At 37.4% G+C, this 23,985-nt stretch overlaps 1 protein-coding gene across 2 annotated transcripts in view; it reads right to left on the bottom strand.

Annotated features, from left to right (window-relative positions):
* LOC131438783 (phosphatidylinositol 4-kinase alpha) overlaps positions 1 to 23,985 on the bottom strand; it is a 26,128-nt gene extending 2,143 nt beyond the window's left edge. Inside the window, exons 1-11 of one of the 2 annotated variants that reach the window (XM_058609045.1) lie at positions 23,818 to 23,985; positions 23,544 to 23,757; positions 22,735 to 23,487; positions 22,458 to 22,667; positions 21,441 to 21,541; positions 21,221 to 21,383; positions 20,673 to 21,162; positions 10,269 to 10,497; positions 7,557 to 10,202; positions 7,368 to 7,488; positions 7,188 to 7,298 (exon numbers count right to left, since the gene is read on the bottom strand). In XM_058609045.1, coding sequence (XP_058465028.1) covers positions 7,188 to 7,298; positions 7,368 to 7,488; positions 7,557 to 10,202; positions 10,269 to 10,497; positions 20,673 to 21,162; positions 21,221 to 21,383; positions 21,441 to 21,541; positions 22,458 to 22,667; positions 22,735 to 23,487; positions 23,544 to 23,757; positions 23,818 to 23,907 — 5,128 coding nt within the window. In that variant the 5' untranslated portion in view covers positions 23,908 to 23,985. The remainder of the gene's footprint in view (positions 1 to 7,187; positions 7,299 to 7,367; positions 7,489 to 7,556; positions 10,203 to 10,268; positions 10,498 to 20,672; positions 21,163 to 21,220; positions 21,384 to 21,440; positions 21,542 to 22,457; positions 22,668 to 22,734; positions 23,488 to 23,543; positions 23,758 to 23,817) is intronic. The other variant, XM_058609046.1, reaches the window with a different exon arrangement.

Raw genomic sequence — 23,985 nt, 5'->3', positions numbered from 1 at the left:
TATGCAGTGGTGTTTATGTTCTTACCAATATTCCTTTCTAATTCTTTCAGCTTTTTCATATTTCTTGTTCCTCATTCAGTCATCCATTTCCAAAAAAAATAAAAAAAATTAGTGTTTCTTTGATCTTTGTAGAGCAGCTCATGATGGTTTGACGGATAAGAACTGAGGACATGCGTTTTTATTTAAATGATATTAACACTTGGGTTTTATTAGTTTTGCTACAGCATGTTCACATTTCGTTATCTTTGGTTGATCCTTGACAGTATTACCATCCGCTCAGGCACTTTTGAACATCTGGTGTACACTGACTCACAATCGAAATGTTTCACAACCAATTTGATACAACGCACCCGAGGGAACGGTATAATGTATGTTGTACACACAAAAATACATACATACACACAGGCACACACGCATACACACATGCATACATACCTACATGTATTCCACAAGCAAGCATCACAACATTGAGTTACTATTTCTATTCTAATAGATTCTAACTAAGATTTGTGTGCCTATAGTCATCTCATTAGTAGAGTCACCATATTATTTTACCGATTACTCGACTTTCAATAAATTTATTGAGATAAAATCGAATACAAAATCTTTGCCTCGTCTGTAAGAAGCAATGGCACATAAAAGTAGTTCGGAAATGATTCAATACTGCTGTTTTAACGAAGCAAAATGCTCCAAATTTCATGTTACTCTTGAAATTAATCTATCAAACAGAGATAACAGATCTCACTCTAACTAATGGTTTTCGTACATGAAATGACTAATGGATTTGAGATGAATGGGGCTACCGTTACCCAATTTCTATCTCTTCTATTGGTCGATCGTTAGCCCTGAGCTGAAACGGTGGCCTTTATTACCGTTCTTGCATGCACTTACTCTTACATTTCATTCATACCTCATCTCACCCATCAGGTCCCAAACGATAGATCCTCAAAATACAAACTGGATGACCATCCTTTGACTGCTATCAGTGGTTTGCTCATTGGTTCGGTCATTATTATTTTTTATATTCTACAATATTCTATTTCATTCCACAGTATTCCATGGTACACAAACCACCAATAAACGTCAAAGATGGACTCGATTTACCGTTCATTTATTGTCATCGTGTGAAACCCAATTGGGATACGTTTACTCTACTTAATTTTCACTTCACACTGGTAATAAGGGCCGGTAGTATGAAAATAAAACATAAAAAAGAGCTCAGTTAAGCCCTACCGACCTCTCCAACCCCGGATTTTGGAGCGTAATGCAATCAACATCTTATTCAAGTCGTTCCATATATTATTCATTTAATTCAATTATGAAACTAAAAGCTGTAACGCATATATTTATCAAATAGTAACGTTAATTGATTGTATGTGATGATGTTTGCAATACCGTCAAGCCCACCAACCAATGGGAGGGAAAAACAGTTTACTTCAATAGTAAATCAGTTTTTTTTTTCAAGCATATTGTTAGGTTGTTCTAGAGATAAGCATATATATCTGTTTGAACAAACTATATTATAGTTTTATGGAACAGTTTATATTTGAGATATTAACACATTAAACACCTAAGAACAACAATAAAATATGATTGTTTTGAACATGAATATGGTTGTTTGTCAAATATATTCAGTGTTAAATTAATTAATACGTAATATCAAATATCAAATGTTATTATTGTTGTTTCAACATGCCCAGTTTAATCTCCGTGTTGTAAATTCTACAAATAATTTGTAAATTCTACAAAGATGGTCTTCAAGAAGAAATTGTAGAAAATAGATTGGGCACTCTTAAATAGATATACACTGTAAAAAAACGTTTAATGCTTTTTCAAAAATCTGAAAACCAAACAGAAGGCCAAAAATTTAAAAAAAAAACCGTTCTAATATTTTTTCTTATAATTTTTTTTATACCTTAACTTAAAGCCCACATTTTGTTGCAAATTTGATTAGTGTGAGTTGAAAAATGCTAAAGTAACAGACAAAACATTTTACCAACATTTGTAAAACTTCAAGTTTTTGAATAAATTTTCTCTCGACACCAGAATATAATTCTACAATAAAAGATAAATTTGCTTATAATGACCTTTCTCCTAGAAGCAGTCGTTTTCAAGATATTAAGACATACAAGTCAAAGAACTCGGTTTTTTGTTGATTTGCGTCGTTAAAACAAGTCAAACGTATAAAATACACATAAAAACAGTTTTTCTAAATGAAATATATAATTTTATAAGCCATACTGTTAGTTATTAAAGAAATGGTATGTAATGGTACAACTATTATATATGTATGAACAATTTTTATTTAAGGTTTCACATTGTTGAAAATTGTATGAGTGCAAAGTGCATCGTCATTCGCAAACAGTTTGATGTCGATTGTGGTTATGAAAATTGAAACGGAAATATGGTATTCAGTTATTATTATTACCCGAGTTTTTTTACTTTTATGACTAAATATCATATAATGGTTCAATTCACAACTAAAACATTTGAAAAATAGGAAACAAAAAGCACACAAAACTTACAAACAAGAAAAAAGTGACGCTCATCTTCAAAATTACTTAAATCTATGCAATCAACTTAAAATAGCCATTAACACAGCACATGAAGAATATAACCGCAAAATTGAAAACGAAATAAAGACTTGCCCTAAGAACTTTTTTAACTACACAAAAACTAAACTAAAAAGCAACAATTTTCCATCTCAAATGCACCTCGACGAACATGTAGGGAAAAATACTACAGAAATCTGCAATCACTTTGCAAATTTTTTCAAAGAAGTATATACATCTTATTCAGAAACTGACCGTGACCGTGAATACTTCTCTTTCATACCTGCATTTTCCAACTCCATCTCTGTAAACTATCTATCAGAACATGACATTTCGACAGCACTGAAAAACTTAGACGCCTCAAAAGGGCCTGGACCTGACAGTATACCACCAATATTTTTAAAAAATCTTGCTGAAGAACTTACACTACCACTACAACTACTTTTTAACCTATCACTTAATAAATGTACTTTTCCTAAAGCATGGAAATCTTCCTTTCTTGTACCAATATTTAAATCTGGTGCAAAATCTAACATTCGGAACTACCGTGGAATAGCCATTATCTCATGCATTCCAAAATAACAAACAAACAACATGGCTTTTTTAAAGGCCGCTCAACTACAACAAATCTCTTAGAATTTATGACATTCACTCTGAATGCAATGGACGCCGGAAACTACGTTGAAACTCTTTACACTGACTTTAGCAAAGCCTTCGACCGTATTGACATACCATTACTTCTACACAAACTACAAAAATATGGCATAAAACATACTCTTCTGGAATGGCTCAAATCATACTTAACGAATCGTGTACAGGTAGTCCGCTTCCAAAACATTCTGTCTGAACCAATTAATGTAACTTCTGGCGTACCTCAGGGTTCTCACTTAGGGCCTCTCTTTTTCATTTTACATATAAACGACATTTCCTTCATACTCAAACATCTGAAAGTGCTTATATATGCAGACGACATGAAACTCTTCATGGAAATTAAAAATATTAACGACGCTGTAATATTCCAGAACGAAATCAATCTATTCCACATTTGGTGCTGCAAAAGTCTACTCCAACTCAATGTAAAAAAATGTAACCCAATAACTTTCAGTAGGAAAAATGAAACTATACCTATAAATATACATCTAGGAAATCAACTTGTAGAAAAATGTAAAATTGTAAGAGATTTAGGCGTAATCTTAGACTCCAAGCTCACTTTTGTGGAACACTACAATACCATAATCAATAAAGCTAATAGCATGCTGGGCTTTATTAAACGCCTCAGTCATAACTTTCAGGACCCATACACAATTAAATTATTATACACTACATATGTCAGACCTATTTTGGAATATTGCAGCCTAGTATGGAATCCATACAATATTATTCACGAAGAACGCATCGAATCTATTCAAAAACAATTTCTTTTATATGCACTTCGTAAATTAAACTGGACAGCATTTCCTCTACCATCATATGAAGCACGCTGCATGCTCATCAATATACATACACTTAAAGAACGCCGCGACTTTGCAATGCTTTATTTTATCAGCGACATTATTTCTCAACGCATTCAATCAGCTCCATTATTATCGCAATAAAATTTTAATATACCTAGCCGTCAATTACGCTCCAGGAAATTATTTTTAGAAAAACAAGCTAGAACAAATTATGCAAAATTCAGTCCAGTCAATCGAATAATGCGCCATTACAATCAATACTGCGAACATCTTGACCTTACTATGTCTAAAAATCAAATCAAATCTCAGCTTTGTCGTAGAAATAATGCGTAGTATGTAAGTGAACATTGTAAACAATTTATATGTAGTCTACATTTGCTTGACGAAATAAATAAATAAAAATGCCTACTCCTAGAAGAAAGGTAGTTATGAGCAAATTTATTTCTTTTAATCTGTAGAATTATATGCTGGTGTCTAAATAACTATTTTTAACAAAACTTGAAGTTTTGCAAATGTTGGTAAATTATTTCAGCTGTAACTTCGTCATTTTTCAATTCACACTAACAAACTTTACACTAAAAGGTGGGCTTCAAATTAAGGTTTAAAACAAAATTAATTTAAAAAAATAATAAGGAGACTTTTTCTTTAAATTTTAGTTTTTCGGTTAGTTTTCTAATTGTTGAAAAAGTATTCAACTTTTTTTTACAATGTGTAAAAACAACTCTTTCCTGGATACCATTTTTGAACAACTTTCAGTTTCCGAGTTATCACGATTTAAAGAAAGTGCATGCATACGCCCTTTTGAAAATTAGTCTTGAGTTTAATCAGACTCGTATTAGTGTAAAACAAATGGTCGAATCTGATTTTGCCACTTTTCACTGCTGTTAAGTTATGGAATTGATCATGTGCTAACACTTGAATCAATAAGTCCCGAAACTGGTACATAGATGGCATTTCCAAAGAAAATTTCCTTATTTTTTTCATGAGTATCAACCTTTGACATGTCAAAATTTCATGACATTCGGTGGTTGGTCCATGAGTTACAGAGATTTAGTTGATACTAGTCTTGATATTCGCAACACAATGGATTCTTAACAATTTCGTGTGTTCATTTATCATTGCTTTTTAATAAAAAAACAGGGCAAGTGCAACAGTGACTTGAAAAGTGATACAGGGACTCTGCTCCATTGAAAACAATCGTTTGTCGATTGTATGCTAAGTTCAAACATGTTCGTACTGACAAACAGCGGCGTTTTGAACTGTTTGGCCGAAAAGCCCAGATTTTTTGCGTCCATATGTGACAATGGACAAAACCTGGATCTATCGGTACATTCCGGAGTCGAAGCGTTCCTCGGTCGAGTGAACTGCAGTCGATGAGAATCGGCCATAAACGCAAATGTGTATCGGTAAGGATTTGGCCTCAGTATTTTGAGATTATCAATAGTGAACGAAATCGGTGAGAAACAACTCCAAATAAAAAATTGCTCTTTCAACAATACGCACCACCATATTCACCGGACATAGTCCTCAGTGACCACTACCTGTTTATGTGCCTCTAAATATTGCACCAAGGAAGTAGATTTCACTCCAACGAGGAAGTCATCACTGATACAAAAGCTTATTTCGATGCAACAGATAAATAGTTCTACATGAAAGCTATTAATTACCAATTATAAATTTTTGAAAGCACATGGCTTGGTGCAAGTGATTTTTCAAAAACGAGTTTTAAATAAAAACGCGGTGAGCGACACTCCAGTGCTCCAAGATGGAAAATTACTAAACGAAATAAACCTTCATTCTGCCACTATCCGACATTGTGTTCGATTTCTCCCTTTATTGTTTGGTTCCTGTGTATCCGGAGAACGAAATGTATCAGGTTCCATTGCGTAACTCTGTACAATACATAATTTGTGGCTATCACATTTTTTCGAAGAAACATACCAAATCTCAGAATAAAGAAATAACAGGTTTTTAAAAAAATAGCTCTTCCGATAGAACTGTCAAGCTCTGAGCGGTTCTTTAAAACGAACGATTTTCCCATCTCTACTTGTAACTTCTCGCATCCGGAGAAATAGTTTTGGCAATTAAGTGCATGTAAAATACACAAACGAACCGTCTAAGCAGATTTTAAATCTATTTTTATTGTTAGATTATGACAAAGACATCATATTAATAAGATATTCAGCTCTCACATTTCCCGAACAAATCATTGGCAACATCCTTTTTTGCGAGCATGGGGCCCTTAGCCCAGTCCGCATCGAATCTCGTATACATAGAAGTAGAAAAGAGATGTCAAATTCGACCGCACCAAAATAGCAGCACTGCACACCCATACAATTGACATGATATGTTGAATTTGATGCCGTGCGACGGCGTTGCTGAACTGAAAATTGATTTCATTCCAAGTTGACAGGGTCTGATTATGATAAAGCCGACTTCAAACCAACTCAAGAAGGCTATTCGTCTTAACAATACCAAAACATATCTTTAAAGCGGAATGAGGAATTTAATTGTTCTTCAATACACTGAAATTGAGATAACATCATATCTCGTTTCATGCATTTCTAAAAAAAATGTATCAAAAAATTATGTTCGATTCCGAAAATTTCAAAATTTTTCAACACCCATTTTTATAAAAAACGACAACGTTCCATGAACTTTGAAGGTATCTGTTTGGTTACACTAGATGTCGTCATTTCATGAATTTTTATTACATCTGGCGACAACAATTTATTTTCTTAATTTTTATCTTCTATTCTTTCATGCGAATATTCAAAGTAATGCATTTTTATGAAAATATTTCAAGTTATGCGGAATTGTCGAAGTTATGTGTATTTTTAATGCGATACACATTCAAAATTATGCGGTACATATTACCTGCATAAAAAAGACTTAAATGTATTATGTTCGCCTGTGCAATTACTACACACGTTAGCTGATGATGTTAGATGATGTACTCCAAAGGCAACGAAAGAGACAAACCGAAAAATCAGTTTCTGCGACCGAAGTAGAGGGAGAATTATTCTGGCGATTCGATATTACGGGTAGGATGTCCTAGGGTATGTTCTATTCGGCAATCGTCCCAGTAAAATGTGACACAAAATTTTCAGTGATGGTTAAAACAATAACACAAAAAATAGATTTCCTGATCACATGGTGGTAAAAAATGATCGAATATTACCTGTGATTTTGCCGAAGAAATCGAACTCCCGTTCGTAGAATCGTTTGGCAGGTCCAGACAGGGATGAGATGATAATTTGAGACAGTGATTCCAAACCGTCGTACAAAATCTCTGAAAGTTTAGAAGAATGAAACATACCATTCTATAGTGAATAATATAGTCTGTTTGTAAAAAACTTACGATCCTTATGATGCATTTCTTCGTCAATGTACATATTGGTCTGCATGTTCCAAATAAGCTGGTGGGCTACAATTTGCGACCGTTTGGAAATATGTTTAATTAATTCAGTTACATAGCCCATCTGGAAACGATAGTAAAAGAAAACGATAAGCTTTATCTGAAATGACTACTCATATAAAAATCACATACCGTGTCATGTCGAAGAGCTTGTACCAACTGGGGTATGTACGGCAGGACAGCATCAGCCGGGTACGAATTCAATGTCTTAACAGCATACTGTGCAGTCAACGGATGTGTTGGATATTGCCGAGAAAAATACGATAATGCCTGTATTGGACTTACTCGGGCCCACGACAACATGTAGACCAACTCTGGAGTTTCATTTAAAAGCGTTCGCGTTGTGACAAGATATTTCAGAGCTTCTGGAATGTGAATAACAGCCAGAGGATCGGAACAGACGAGTCGAGTTACTTCGTCTTCAATTGTTTCAGCATTACGTATTCGTTGTGGCAAAAAGATTGCTAATGCCGCATTGTATGACCAAGCCAGACGAGTGTAATCTCTCCAAACGTTTAATTTTATAGGTCTAGCCCGCCACTCGGCAACAGATTCCTCACCAACAACGAGCATTTCAGGTGTTGCTAAAGGATTAGCCCAAATTAACATGAACTCGATTTCAACGGCGAGAAGTTCCAGAATGAGATTTCGTTTCTTCATGTAATCTTTGTCGTAAGCGTCTTTCGGATACGGTGGTCTTTTGATACGATTAGATCGTTTCGATAAGGTCGATGTAGAATGAGGAATAGTGTTATACCAACCAGCATTTCCGCTACTAGTCGAACGAGCAACTTCACTGCCGGCGAGAGATACCGTGTCCAAGGAAGATTTAGCCACCGAAAGGTTTTGTGATGTGGGATTCAGATCATAGTCGCTCACTTCGGAAGCCACAAGATGTTTCTTTTCACTTCTCATTGTTTGCCAAAATTTCAAAAGAATGCTTATGTCTTCAAGTAGTGCTTCGCGTGATTGACTAGGACACAACTGAGGTCCACAAAAATAGTCCAGAGCGTTTGCATAAATTCGTTCCCTCAAAATGTTGCGAGCCAATGATTTTGGAATTGTGTTACCTTGCAGTAACGATAAACCACACTGAAGTAATTTAAAACGGCATCCAACCGTAGAAATATGTCTTGTTTGTTTGAAATCACGACTGAATGGAAGACATCGGTGGAGCAACATGCAAAACATTTCAACTTTATCTCGATTGCAATATTTGGCGGTATCGACCATTTCAGATAGCAACTGAAGCCAAATCGAATGTGGAGAGACCATGATCGGTTTCGGTACCAAACGGCATCCTTCGTAGGCCGCTAAAGGACTAGTTATATCCATCTCTTCCGTGAATATTCCAATTCGTTTATCGAATGTCGTTTGCCAAGCAGTGACCATTTCCTGTATAAAGCATAGTTCTAGATCCTGTCGAGCGGTCAATATCCACTGCCAACATTCAACTGCCGTTTCCATAGCTGATTCTGTGAAAAGCTGTACTTGGGATGAAGAAATCGCATGCAGCAGTTTTCGATTAGCACTGGCACACAGAATAAGATATGCAGTTGCTCTCCACAGCGCGCCTCGATGCTGGGCGTCACTTTTTTCAGCGCAAGCGTCCCAAATATCCTTGACCAATCGATCTGCAAGACCTTTTTTCTCATTATCCTCAAGCACCGACAGTAGTCCAGATATTTCTCCCGCATATTTACTACGCAAACATAGAACCGATACAAATTTGGATGTGTCACTGTTAACGCAATGTGGCCGTTTCGAAGTCGATTGAATACTGGCATTCGTGACCCAAGTATGCAGGATCGAGTCCACCGCTAATGCTAATCCACTGTGATTAGCAAGGGCAGTTGTTGGTACCTGATTCGGGTACTCTTGAAGATGACTACGTGTAGATTTCGGTGCCCACTTCATAGCTTCGTTGACGATACCTTGACAACGATCTGCGAAATCTTTAACCCTACTTTCTCTTGCCGGGAGACTATCCATTAACTGCAGTGTGTACGGAGTTGAGGAAACTCTTAGCGTGGGAGTTTCTTCGTTTGGATCCAACGTTAATGAGAAAGCCAATAATTGAAGAACGTCCAACATGCACCATAACACTTTACGATTCCACAGCAGATGTGGAAACTTGTCTACTAATTGTGACAGATATTGATCTGCCACTAACTGAATCTGTTTGTGAATATGATTAAAATATACCAGTAGTAGCATTGCCTGTGACTCCAACACCTTTTCCCTCAACTCATCCTGTTCTACCAGGACACTTCGAAACTTTTCAAATACTTGATCACCTATACAGCGAATACATTGCCACATACCGTACTTATCCTTCAGCAGTGCGTTATCACAAAGATAGTTCAACATCGGTTCCAAACTTGGTTCGGACGCATTCTCCACTCGTAAAATCTCCAACCAATAAACACTTAACAAATATGTACACTGGGCAAATGTAAGTTTATTAATACAAGCCGTGATATCCGCGGCTGGATGGTCCAATAAAACTAAAATTTGACTTCTTAGTTCATTCAAGCTAACACTGTCCGAGCGTATGGCAGATGTGTAATTCAACTCACGCATCTCCGATCGGTGCGCAGTTTGTGATATCAGTAGTGGCGATTTGGCCGCAATCTGCTGTACACCTTGATACCAGTCTGAGGGCCACAATCGGGCATTGGTGAAACCCATTACTACACAGTAGAGCCAAAAGTCCTTAAACAGTTTGTGAAGTCGTTGCTTCGGATTTTTAATCGGAGGCAACCGTCGGACTAGAACCTAATATCAAAAGCAAGTTCCATATGAATGAATTTATTAGTTGGTTGTTGATGAAATACTACTTACAGCAATCACAGGAATCAGCATACCCAGATTGCCGGCACTGGAGCTAGCTTTCTGTGCACCAGAATTGCTGTCGTATGATCTTTCTCCTTCCAACCCGATCTGAACGAACAGCTCAAGTAACTTTCCCAACAGATCTAACATTTCGAGTTCACCCTGGATATTAGCAGCGATATTGGCGAGTGCATTCACGACCGCATCCGACACGTGATGATAGGATTTCCTGTAAACACTTTATCAGTTGAACCAACCCGAACGAAAACGATCACCCGCAAGTCAGTAGAGGTTTAGTGCGTGTTGGTTCGATTTGAAAAAAAAAAAAATAAAACGTAACTGTTAGTTCAATATGAACATTGGCAGCTGCTTTTTACGAACAGACCATGCAAATGCGGATGGCAGTAGGAAGTAAAGGTATTAAAATGTTAAGAGACTTCTGGCTAAATCTGTTATAGAAGAATGATACAATAAATTAGTCCATATGGCCCCTGAATAAGTTTTTAGTACCCCGTAGTTAGTCTCATCCATACCATTTTCAGTTAGTACCAACCTTCAAAAGATACGTGTATAAATTTGACAGCTGTCTGATTATTAGTTTGTGAGATATTGCATTTTGAGTGAAGCTACTTTTGTTATTGTGAGAAAAAATGGAAAAAAAGAATTTCGTGTGTTGATGAAACACTACTTTTTGATGAAAAAAATTGCCACCGATACCAAAAAATGGCTTGATGAGTGTTATCCAGACTCTGCGCCGGGCGAAGCAACAATTCGTAAGTGGTTTGCAAAATTTCGTACTGGTCATATGAGCACCGAAGACGATGAACGCAGTGGACGTCCAAAAGAGGCTGTTACCGATGAAAACGTGAAAAAAATCCACAAAATGATTTTCAACGACCGTAAAGTGAAGTTGATCGAGATAGCTAACACCCTAAAGATATCAAAGGAACGTGTTGGACATATTATTCACGAATATTTGGATATGAGAGAGCTTTGTGCAAAATGGGTGCCACGTGAGCTCACAATCGATCAAAAACAACAACGAATTGATGATTCTGAGCAGTGTTTGGAGCTGTTATATCGAAATAAAACCGATTTTTTTCGTCGATATATAACAATGGACGAAACATGACTCCATCACTTCACTCCGGAGTCCAATCGACAGTCAGATGAGTGGACTGCACGCGATGAACCGAACCCAAAGCGTGGAAAGACTCAACAATCGGCCGGTAAGGTTATGGCGTCTGTATTTTGGGATTCGCATGGTATAATTTTCATCGACTACCTTGAAAAGGGAAAAACCATCAACAGTGACTATTATATAGCGTTATTAGAGCGTTTGAAGGACGAAATTTAAAAAAACGGCCTCATTTGAAGAAGAAAAAAGTTTTGTTTTATCAAGACAATGCACCGTGTCACAAGTCGATGAAAACCATGCTGAAATTGAACGAATTGGGTTTCGAATTGCTCCTTCATCCACCGTATTCTCCAGATTTGGCCCCCAGTGACTTTTTCCTGTTCTCAGACCTCAAGAGAATGCTCGCTGGTAAAAAATTTAGAAGCAATGAAGAGGTAATCGCTGAAACTGAGGCCTATTTTGAGGCAAAGGACAAATCGTACTACAAAAATGGTATCGAAAAGTTGGAAGATCGCTATAATCGCTGTATCGCCTCTGATGGCAATTATGTTGAATAATAAAAACGAATTTTGGCAAAAAAATGTGTGTTTCTATTGAACGATACGAACTTTTCAGCCGAACTGTGAAATTAGGCCATTTTGTTTTAACAGATTTGCAGCCAATTCTTAGATCACATAACCTTTGCATATACAGAGCTACGATCAAGCAAAGCCTTTGTATTACATTCCTGTAGTGGAATTTGACCTTCTGTTTCAACAGACTTCGCAGCCGATTCAGAGTGTACAGAACCACTGCATTGCTGGTGCTACAACTCTACTGACACTGCGATACCCTCCAGGTCGGGGCTCGAACATACGACAACTGGTTTGTAAGACCAGTGCCCTATGCATTGAACCGTCAACCCGGGATCAAATTAACACTAATAACTCTTCCTGGTCAGGACTCGAATCGGGAATTCACAACTAACCGTTGTCGTCGTTTGTTTAAGAAATCGTTGATTGAACTCATTAACGAATATTCAATATTGACAACTATCGTCTGGTTGGAAGTTCCCTGCCAAAATATTTTCTAATTGTTCGTGTGAACTGTATTTTATTACCATTTCATGAAAAAACTGAAGCTTTTTTCTTGAAGATTCATCAAACAGTAACCGAGAAAACTATCTTCTCACTTGGAGAAGATGCATACTCATTAATATTTAGCGAATGATGGAGGTTTAGTTTTACAATATTGACATGTTGCAATGGCAACGAAACATATTTCACCCAGGTGTGGAGTAAAAAGTGTGGGAGGTAAGTCGGCGGAGGGGGGTTTTGTTGAAAAAAGTGACAAAAAACCGAATTTCCAGGTGTGGAATTCTACACCCAGACTTTTTGCAGGTGTGGAGTTCAGTATACTCTAATGAGGCTCCCACCGCCCCTGACATGTTGCCATCTGATTATCGTAGGTGACAAGCGATTTACACGGAATCCTTGTGTCCCGACTGAAAGTCACATAAGAAGGTATACTAACATGCGTGACAAACGTGGGCCCTTTAGAACACCAAGGAAAATGTTCTTCCACGCTTCCTTTTCAATGGAATGCATCTCTCCGTACTGGGACATAGTTTTTAAAAATAATTGATCTTTAACGACTGAAGAAAGATCATGCACATGCACTTCCATAGCATTATGAAATGGTATGTTGTACATCATGTTTTCAAACTTCACATACGCCCTTATTCTGAAAACGACGTATTGATTTTTCGATGGAATCATAGCTACCTTTGATTTTGCTAGCGTTATGGGGAATACAAATGAAATACGAGCAAAAAAACGATACGACGTTATTCAGAATAAGGGCGATAGTGTACGTTGCCATTGTCTTTAACGAATAAAATTGCGTCCAACTCTCTATATGTATACAACCTTGTCTTGTTCAATTGAAGCAATAGTGGTTAAACATGTATCCATCCCTCAAAATTTGTAATGGCGCTTACTACCGTGAAAACCAAGTGTAGTGATTGTGACCCTCATTATAGGTATCACTTCACGGTGGAAATCAAGTGAAGTAAATGTAGGTCCTTATCACATAAGTCGCTTCAGAGAAAAAAGTAATTACTTAAATGAGCTTGTGGTTATCACGAACATCACATCACCAAAATGTTGTCCCTACAGTGATTATTTCACTGTGCGTGATACTGGTAATAGGGAAAATCAAAATCAAGCACTAATCTGCAATTCGCTGGACAGTTCAGCGCAGCGACGATTTCGAGCGACGTCAGTTGAACTGATGGAACCATACATATTTTGTTGTCTTGATAATGAACCACGTGCTTTAAGATGAATTAATATTTTTTTTCTCCACTATTGAAGCACATACCAAAGGAATATCACTTTCTGTATGCACTTTAAGTTAATAATGTATGTTTAGGATTTAATCGGTTTGAGACTGAATGGTACAAGGTAGTGAAATTTAGTATAATTGTGAGTGATAATTTATCGCATGACAGTCTTCATAACATTAGTAAACAGTGAACTTCGCTAGAGGAACATGATCCGGCGAAAGAGACAATTGCGGCAATACTAAGTGACAAGCATACAATAAAAAGGTTTTGACCAATATGACTACAAGAATCTTCGTGAGATTGATTGGATCTGGTTTTCTATCACATATCTAAGAGATATTACACCGTAAGTATACCCATTACATTGTCAGTGGATTTTCAAAACATCGTATCAGCAAGTGACAGTTTCTCTTTGTTTATTTTCACGTCTCAACTTCATCTATGAAAATAAACAAGAAATCATGAACTAACAGTTGGTATTTGAGCATGATGAAATAATTTATAATCGCATTGCAGCAATGAGAAAATAACCAAACTATCATTTGCTGATACGCCTTTTAAAAATTCACCTTTCAGTGTTGATTTATTTTTATTCATATGACTCATAAAATATTGGTGTTTTCAGGTAATGGAATTGGAGATTACCAAACAATTCAATTCTAAGGTCTTGTTTCAATATATATTCAATAAACTATACTGAACAAATTATTTAAAAATTCATATCAAAAGGCTGATATTTCAATTATAAATTTATATCCAACTCATATGAAAAAGCATTCTACATGATAATTATAGGTAGAAATCTATTAAAATCTAAGGGCATGTTCAGGAGTGTTCTAGTTCTAGATGCATAATTTATGGCAGTTCTAAAATTTAAATCTAGAAATTATAACATAATAAACTGGTAGTCCCAGCAGCGTTTTACTCGTGTTTCAAATATAGAAAAAAAATAGAACGGCAGCGTATACCAGTTTTAAATTTGACAGTAGAACTGTTCGAAAAAATAAAACCACTTCGTTGCAAAACAAAAAGTGTTCTGTAAGTAGCAGAAACTTTACGTCTGCTTAGGGCATATTCAGGAGTGTTCTAGTTCTAGATGCATAATTTATGTCAGTTTTAAAATTTAAATCTAGAAATTATAACAAAATAAACTGGCAGCCCCAGCAGCGTTTTATCTGTGATTCAAATATATAAAAAATAGAACGGCAATGTATACCAGTTTTAAATTTGACAGTAGAACTGTTCGAATAAATAAAACTAAAACGGATTGCTGGGGATACGTTTGTTTCAGTTTCATTTACATTATAGACCACCCATATGAATCTTGCAGCTGCTGAATTTGCTCTTAGCGGTTCAAATTGAACTGCCGAGTTTAGCACTAAGCAGTTCAATTTGAACTGCTCTGCACTGATGAGTCAAAGACGAAACGTAAAAATAATGAAAACGGTTATGTGCCCTAGCACAAAATTTTGCTAACCCCTAAATGACCATACCTGCATCGGCCAGAAATAGTCGAAAACACGTTTTCGTTCGTCACGTCAGAAAAGACATTGCACTTCGTTGCAAAACAAAAAGTGTTCTGTAAGTAGCAGAAACTTTACGTCTGCTTAGCGGTTCAAATTGAACTGCCGAGTTTAGCACTAAGCAGTTCAATTTGAACTGCTCTGCACTGATGAGTCAAAGACGAAACGTAAAAATAATAAAACGACTTGCTGGGGATACGTTTGTTCCAGTTCCAGTTCTATTACAGATCTACATCACTTCCGGTGAAACCGTCAACGAGTGAATACGTCGTATCGTGTTAGTGCGGTAAAAATTCGAGTACTTCGCGAGAAAGAAAGGATTTTCATCCGTACTTCGGTGACTCCACGTTGTCACATAGCGAGGGTTTCACTTGTAGCCCAGTGAAAAGAAAGTCCACTGGACTATAAACGAAAACTAACTGGCAATATAGCCAAATCGCTGTGCAATCAATCGACGTCATCTCAAGTGAGGTGACGCCACCAGAAGTGAAGAAGAAGATAGATCTACATATAAAACTTCCAGCTGCTGAATTTGCTCTCGGGCTACGTTTGTTTCAATTTCAGTTCTATTATAGATCTCCCATATGAAACTGGAAGTTTCATAGATCTATAATTTTCTTTAAGCCACTGAGGCAATTCTTCGGATCAACGAAAAACTTCCGTGGAACGTTTTTTTTTTTACCGGAAAGTGAGACGGTTCATCGATACGTACACTCAGAAAAATATTATAGTAACCTCAACCTGTTCCTCGTGGTCATTTCACCATCTGTATTATAATAAGTCATTTACTATCTGTATTGTAATAAGCACTAGAACAACTACTTGACTATACTATTTGTCTTTATGACTTTTTTGGCATGGTAATTCTGACAATCATTGAAATAAGAACATAAAATCCCAATGACAATTACAAGTAAGGTGAAATTGAACTTTCGACTACCATAAAGTTGAGATATATATAAATATATAGTTGGATAGAGATTGTCAAGTTTGAAAGTACTATACATATTGTTCATATCAACATAATTTATGTAGAAAGAACATCGTCTGTATGGTGTTTTTCAACCGACTATGTATTTACTCAGCGCGACTATACAAATTGTCAATCAACGCGTCTGTTTTTTTAGTGTCACATAAAGCTTCATAACAGCGACAGATTTCATATTCCAACGACGAAATTGCGATATCTTATATAAGTGTTCATTTTTGTAACAGTGCGCAGTTGTGCTGAAATGGAAATCTATATTAGGCTGTAAAGCCACAGCGATCCAATCGTCAGTTGAACCAGTTCTGGAAGTTTAAGGGTTTTCTTAAACGGCTTACAAAAATATATAACTTTCCTGTTTAATGTTCTGGTCTTTCCACAAGAGGTTATGGTTTATTTATGCTCCTGCTGTTATGTTTCGATTGTACTAAAATTGTACCCTGTGCAACATACACTGAAGTAAAAAGCATGTTAAATTTACATCTGTTATATTCTATACGAACCAAAACCGGACTTATTCTGTCTAGCCTTCCTTCCACAGTCGTACGAAATCCTAATAAATGTGATTGAGGCATTGTCCCGATCCCGAGGCACTGGTCTTACAAACCAGTTGTCTTATGTTCGAGCCCCGACCTGGAAAGATTCTTAGTGTCAATAGAATCGCAGCACCAGCCATGTTCTGTACACTCTGAATCGGCTGCGAAGTCTGCTGAAACACAAGGTCAAATTCCGCTACAAGAATGTAATACCAAGGCTTTGCTTTGGCACGCCCAAAAGCTGAGTTGAATGGCGGTGCCGACGTGATTGTATCGAAAGCGAGCAAAATGATAATGAGAGAGCGAAAGTCGGTGCTTGTCACAACTGCGGAATAGACATTTCCAACGAGATTTCCCAACATCCAAAGTTGTGTGAGCATACGTGGCATCGTCGTTCTGGTCATAGGGACTCCGATGCAGTATCTAAAGTTATTCGAGAAAATAATGGCTTCGGTCTTAAAATGCAAAAGTGTGATATTAAGTACACCTGTGCAGTGTGTCTCGAGGGAAAAATGAGCTGAAATAGCTTCCCGAAGGAATCTCTCAGCAAGTCTACAGTCAGTAGGGGATATGATTCACGCCGATGTAAAAAGTTCCATGGAGATTTGGATTTTTCCGTGTACGAGAATGCGCCAGAAGGAGACTCGCCTTTCGCAGGATTTCCTCAGGACAAATTGCTCGGCGCTCGGAACGTTTCCCAAACAGTGTACCACCACGTAGACTAGTAAATGAAACTTTTGTGACAGCTACAATGAATGACGAAGTGGAACTGACGTGTTTCCAGGAGCCATTATAGTGTGACCAAAGTGTGGCATGGAAGAACGCTATGGAAGATGAATTGCAGTTACATGCGGAAAATGGAACCTGTGACTTCGTACCACTACCTGGTGTCCGAAAAACTGTTGGCTGCCGATGCGGCATTTCGATGTCAAAACTGCATACTTGAACGATGTGTTGCAAGAGGAGATCTACATGAGACAACCGGCAGGATTTGTGAAGAAGGGTAAAGAGAATCTCGTATGCAGGTTGAGGAGGAGCATTTACGGACTGAAACAATCAGCCCGATGCAGGAACCAAAGACTGCACGCTGTACTTGGACAGATGAATTTCAAACGAAGCTCTGCAGACCCGTGCCTCTACGTGAAACGGAGTCAACGGAGATCACATCTACCGTTGGTTTACGTAGATGACATCTTAATCGGCTGCCAGTATGAGGAACAAATCGAAAAAATCTACTTGTTACTTAAGCAGGAATTCAAGATGACTGATCTCGGCACAGTGAACCATTTTCTTGAACTTGAAGTCAGGTGTCAGGATGGTAAATGTGAAATATCTCTTGCAGGCTATATCGACCGTGTAGCTAAACGTTTCGAACTCTCAGATGCTAGAAATGCTAAATCACCAATGGATGGAGGATTCACCAAGGTTACTGTGGGAAGCCCCTCATCATAAAATATTATGGAGTATCACAGTCTCGTCGGGAAGCTGTAGCAGTTTGTGCAAGGCCAGACATAGCACTTAGGTCGGACGCAGTGTCATAGCGCTCACACAAGCGGATATGGTGGTAGCTAAGCGCGTTGTTCGTTTCTTAAAATCAAAAAATCTTTGTGTTTGTGGTATGGCGATCCAATCGGTAAATTGGTATGATACTCTGATGCTGATTGGGCTGGCGATTCGAAAACGAGAAAATCTACAACTGGATCAGTTTTTCTCTATTCTGGAGGAGTCGTTACTTGGGCATCTCCAGCAGTGTGTAACCTTGTCATCTATGGAATCGGAATTTGTCGCTCTCTGTTATAACAAGTCAGGAAGCAATTTTTGATTCTTAACTTGATAAAGGATTTCGGCGAAGCTGTAGATACACCTATCAAGGAGGACAACCAAAGTGGCATAACATTCGTTACCGCAGAAAGAGTGACACGACGATCAAAGCACGTGGAAACCAAGCAATGCTACGTGAAGGAACTTTGCGAGAAGAAATTGTTTCATTTCGAATATTGCCCGACCGAAATGATGATAGCAGATGTGCTCACCAAACCTGTGGGAATCACGAAGCATCAATGTTCTAGTGGTCATTGAGGAGATGTATTGAAGTGAACAACGACAGTCTTACCCTCATTATTTGATTCTAACATGATGTTCTATAAATTTATTGTTCGCAAGTTACCAATGCGACCATTTCCGTTTTTCATTCTCAAAAACAATCTCTAAAAGTAAACCTCGTGTATGAACAGATTAAAAACAATCCTAATAGCTAAGCTCAATTGCTTATATGCTTATTTTTATCTATTGAACTGTGCTGCCCCAATAACATTCACTTCCTTTGATGTTCACCGTAAAGTGATAATGATAAGGCTTCAATCACTTCACATCCTCTTACAAAACAAGATGCAATATCGAACCGACTTGCACTATCTGCGGTTCGGTAATGACGTAGAGAAGGTTGTTGTGCACATTAGCAAGTTGACCTTCTACGGATTTATTTTATGGGCCTAACGAAGTATATTCATCGAAATTCTACTGTTTCTTCGACAACAAACTAAGCGGTCCTTTTCAGGGCATAAAAAATTATCGAGGAATTATTTTCGAAACATTATTTCGCTTAGACAATAAATTTAAATAGATCACAAAAAAAAACTTGCTGCTAAAATATTTGAAACAATAAAACTTTTTTTAGTAGTTTCGACAATAATTGTGTATTCCTACGTCAACATTTCAAACAACACCATAGGGTCCCTAGTAGTTCTTTTTGTCATTATTTATTTATTTTTTCAGTATATGACTAAGTAAGGAATAACTAGAATTGTCTAGAATGGTAGTGATATGCCGTTTTCGTTCATAAATTGCACTACACCGGTGTAGCTGAGGGTGCACTGAAACCGTTCGTTTTTGCCAATTGCGCTACACCAGTGCTATCATTACTAATGATTATCATAACTCGGAAACAGATGGTGTGGTATTCAAATTCCAAATTTAATTAAAATTGAAGTTCGTCATTTCAAGTCCATGTAACTCTTGGTTGACTTGGTTATTACAGGACTGCGTAGAACCAACTGAATCGAGTCGATGGATGAAATTAATATCATTTTCTCAATTCTCAACAGAATAAAATCTTTTATTAAAATTAAATTGGTAGTGTCTTCTTTTTGGAGCAAACCCTTTTGTAAATATTTCCGCTAAAACAAAGGTACCCGATTTTGGTCTATGTACGGTCCCTCTTCGGAATGGAATCGTTTATTGTTGTCAACGGTTACTATTTATCTTTTCGTCATTTTCGTTTGTTTATTCATGCTTTCGTGTAGCACTGCACCGGTGTAGTGCAAATTGAAAACGAAAACGCCATTTCACTTCCGGTGAAACCCTCAACGAGTGAACACGTTGTATCGTGTTAGTGCGGTGAAACTTTGAGTATTTCGCGAGAAAGAAAGGATTTTCAACCGTACTTTGGCGACTACACGTTGTCACAGAGCGAGGTTTTCACTTGTGGTCCAGTGAAACGAAAGTCCATTGGACTATAAACGAAAATTAACTGGCAATATAGCTAAGTCGCTGTGCCATCAATTGGTATCATCTCATGAGATGTGACGCCACCCAGAAGTGATGGTATGCAACATAAATTATACTGTTATCATAGTTCAACCATTTATCTATACCACCCATGTATTAAAATGGGGTTGAAAATGCATGGAGGGGTATTTATATTAAATTATAAAAAAATTATAATTCATAATACCAGACTCTAGAAGAGAAACCTAATAAAAAATCGATAGGGGTGCCACTGTTGTAGCCTAGAAAATATATAATAGATTATTAAATACCAACGATGGTTATAAAGGAACAGAAAAACCACAGCCAAGCAGGAAAAAAATATCATGAGAAGAAACTACTAGCTGTTTTAATCTTACCTTTGCTCTGGATTGGTAGAGTAAGCCAACGAAGCTGCTTGCACTGTCACGCGGGAAAACATTTTCATTATCTCCTCAAAAACCTGAGCTTCGCATTTGGAAATTAGCATGCATCCTAATTGATCAACGATAAGGACATTTTGTTCGGATGGAACCTTGCAGAATCTCTGGATAAAAAATTGCAGAATGTTGTTGGTTGTTTTGGGAGTGTCTTTCAATGCAACGGCCACATGACCCAACATGACGATGATATTCAGGGAAACTAGGCTTGACTCACTTTCCTGCTTCTCGACCGTGAATAACCTATTAGATACATTGGCCACAAGAGCAGGCACGCAATACGGGTCCAATATATGAGCTGCTTTGAGAGCTATGGCTAAATTTTCAATAGCGGCATCCCGCAGTGCCTCGAAAGCTTCATGTGTTGACTTGGTGAGTCCATGCCGTTGATTCGGTTGCTGATCCAACGCCTTGAAATCAGACCCTTGAACTAAAAAAATCACAATCAGAGTGCAAACTGAACTCTTCCTCTTAGGCGACCAACTTACCAACAATTCTGAAAGGAGCATTTTCTTTTTCCTTTTTATTCTGAGCCTGAGACTGCGCATGTAGTTTGATCAAAATGGGGCTTGGGTCTACAAGAAAATCTCGCAGATAAGAAATCGACGTTCCGGCGATGTTGGGAAATTTTTGAGCTAATTTTCCCAACCCCTAGGAAATGTAATTCGATTTAACTAAGTCTATTAAAAAAAGGTGTCCAAAACTTACCTCCAAGCACACCATTAACAATGGCATATGATCCATAACAACTTTGTGACCCAATACTGAGTTCAACTTTTGGTACAATCTGCTGCATAGTTTATCAGCCTCTGAAATAGTGTACGATGTTGACAATGAGTACGACAAATCAAAGCAAGAGAACTAAAAAATCATCAAACCACCCGGCAGCTAAAAACAAAGCGAAATAAAGCCAAATCCGAGAAACAATTTCATGATCAAAGCTCAAATAGCAAATTCAAACGAATATGGAAATAAACAACCAATTGGTAACAAAGGGATTTCCTCATCTGGGGGAATGTAAAGAAAACCGAAAATTCTATCACCTAGCTCCAGCAAACCAGATAAACTTTGTTGCAGCGAAGATAGAGTATAGACATCATCCACTGTAGACGTAGAACACAATGAGAACGGAAACAGAAAGATTACAATAAAAAAAAGTAAGTAGTGAAAAGAAAAACTTATATGATAGAATTGTGCTAAAGTGTAATACAGTGTTAGAATTGGGTTTACCACGCAAAATAAATACAAACTAATTAATTACAGGTTTGTTCATTTAACTCCAGTTTTAACATGATGCTAATTCTCTGTCAGAAATAATAACTAAAACGGTATAACGTAAGGTAGCACCGTGAAATAGAAATAACTAATTTCATACTCAATGCACAACAAATCTATACCGAATCTAAATTCTACATTCAGTGCTTGATAGTTTGTATGTATAGTTATTCTTGCACATAAAAGGGTGGTTTCGGAAATTCGCTCTAATCGTTCTGGAATGATGAGTTGGAAAGATGATAGATAGAAATGATAGCCAAGTTGTTCCGGAACGATGCGAATTTCTGAACATTACCACATTCTTTATAACCAATCCAATATCTACAGAACAATAAGAATCAATCTTTCCGTTAAATAGTACTCTACCTGATTCAAATATATTTTGTTGTTGAAGATTGGTTTAACCTTGTACTATTCCTGATTAAAAGAAACACTGAAAACAAGACTTACCGGTTTCGTCTCCAATGGCCCACACAAGAAGGTCGACACAAGCCGCATTGGCCATAACATTAATCTTGTACTTGTTTACCACGATATTAGACGGATCGTTAACTTTATCCAAGGTACTATCATACTGTTTGTTCTGCAATTCAGTTTGGCCAATTAGGAACAGTCGTTTCACAAATTCCTGCACATCCTTGGTAAATGGGGTGGGAAGATCTGAAGAACGAGAACGATAAATTCATCACATATAGTGTGGGAGTACAGCCATCACTTTATGACTCACCAGTTTGGTTCTGCAAAATTTCTCTCAATAGAGTCACCATAACCAGATTAATGGTCTCAGAGAAACTCTTGTACCCGTACGGTTTTATCTGGTGTAGGGCGTAAATATCCCCCGCTTGTTCATCAAGATGTTCCAGTGTTTCTTTAGTGAGTAATTTTTTGGCAAGGGCAAATATCGTCTGTAAATGACTGATAGGAAACTGAAGTCGATTTTTTCGCTCTGGAGAATCACAAAAACGCATATTGGGGAATTGATTGAAACTGGAACCATATTTGGAGAAGAAGTACGTCGTTGGATCGTATGGAACAGAATAGAAAGAGTTTAGCTTTTTAGTGTGCTTCTTAGGTGACTTCTCTTCCGGTGATTCAACCGTTAAACTTCCCGACATAGAACGAGGAATAATCGAACGAAATTGGCTAATTGCATGATTTTGCTTAACATCAGAGCTTGTATCCAACGACTTTGGGGATGGGATTACATCTCGAGGAAAAAGACGGCATAATAAAGGAGGATCACTCGTCGCATATCGTCCCATTGATCTTCCTAAGCCCAAAAGCAATGGAACTGTTGCTTTGCATAGTAAGATAGGCGGTAAAGTGTTGTTTTCCCTGCTTCCTTTGATCATGTTCGTCAGAACAGCCAAGACCTCGACTTGGTTCAAAATTATTTCATCACGACTCTCTGGGCATCCGACCGCAATATCCGAAAGTAAGCTATTCAAACAGAAGCAAAATTTTTCGGCGTTCGGTATTTCTGAAAATTGGATATCTTTTAGAACACAAAACATCAAGACGAATTCAACTACTCACTGTCGTTTTTGTTGGGCTTGACATCATCGATCCATACTGCTCTCGGTAATGCCTTCGAAAGTCTAAGCAAGTAAGGGATGATTTCTTTCTCATATTGATAACCACTTTCAAGAAAATACAGTCCCAATGCAATAACCGCATCCTGTGCTCTGGAATCCAAGCAGAAAACCCCTGCTGCATTTTCTTGCGGACAGTATTTATAGAGGGTTTGGACCTTGAAAAAATAGACGAAAACGATTTTCACTATGATCTACACTCATTAAAAATAACTCACCTTATCCCATGGTGTCGGTTTTATACGAGCCAGTACTCGAGCTAAGCAATGAACAGTTTTTTGAAAGGAAAATCGATCATTTCCTATCATAATACTAAATTTTTCAATTCTAACTTTCTGCTCTTTTCAGACAATCCTCGAAAACAACCGAATCAAATTTTCACCACT

The sequence above is a fragment of the Malaya genurostris genome, chromosome 3, assembly GCF_030247185.1.
Source record: "Malaya genurostris strain Urasoe2022 chromosome 3, Malgen_1.1, whole genome shotgun sequence".
NCBI classification, from domain to species: Eukaryota; Metazoa; Arthropoda; class Insecta; order Diptera; family Culicidae; genus Malaya; species Malaya genurostris.
The sequence above is the reverse complement of the archived record's forward strand: the minus strand, read 5'-3'. Positions and strand labels throughout refer to the sequence as shown.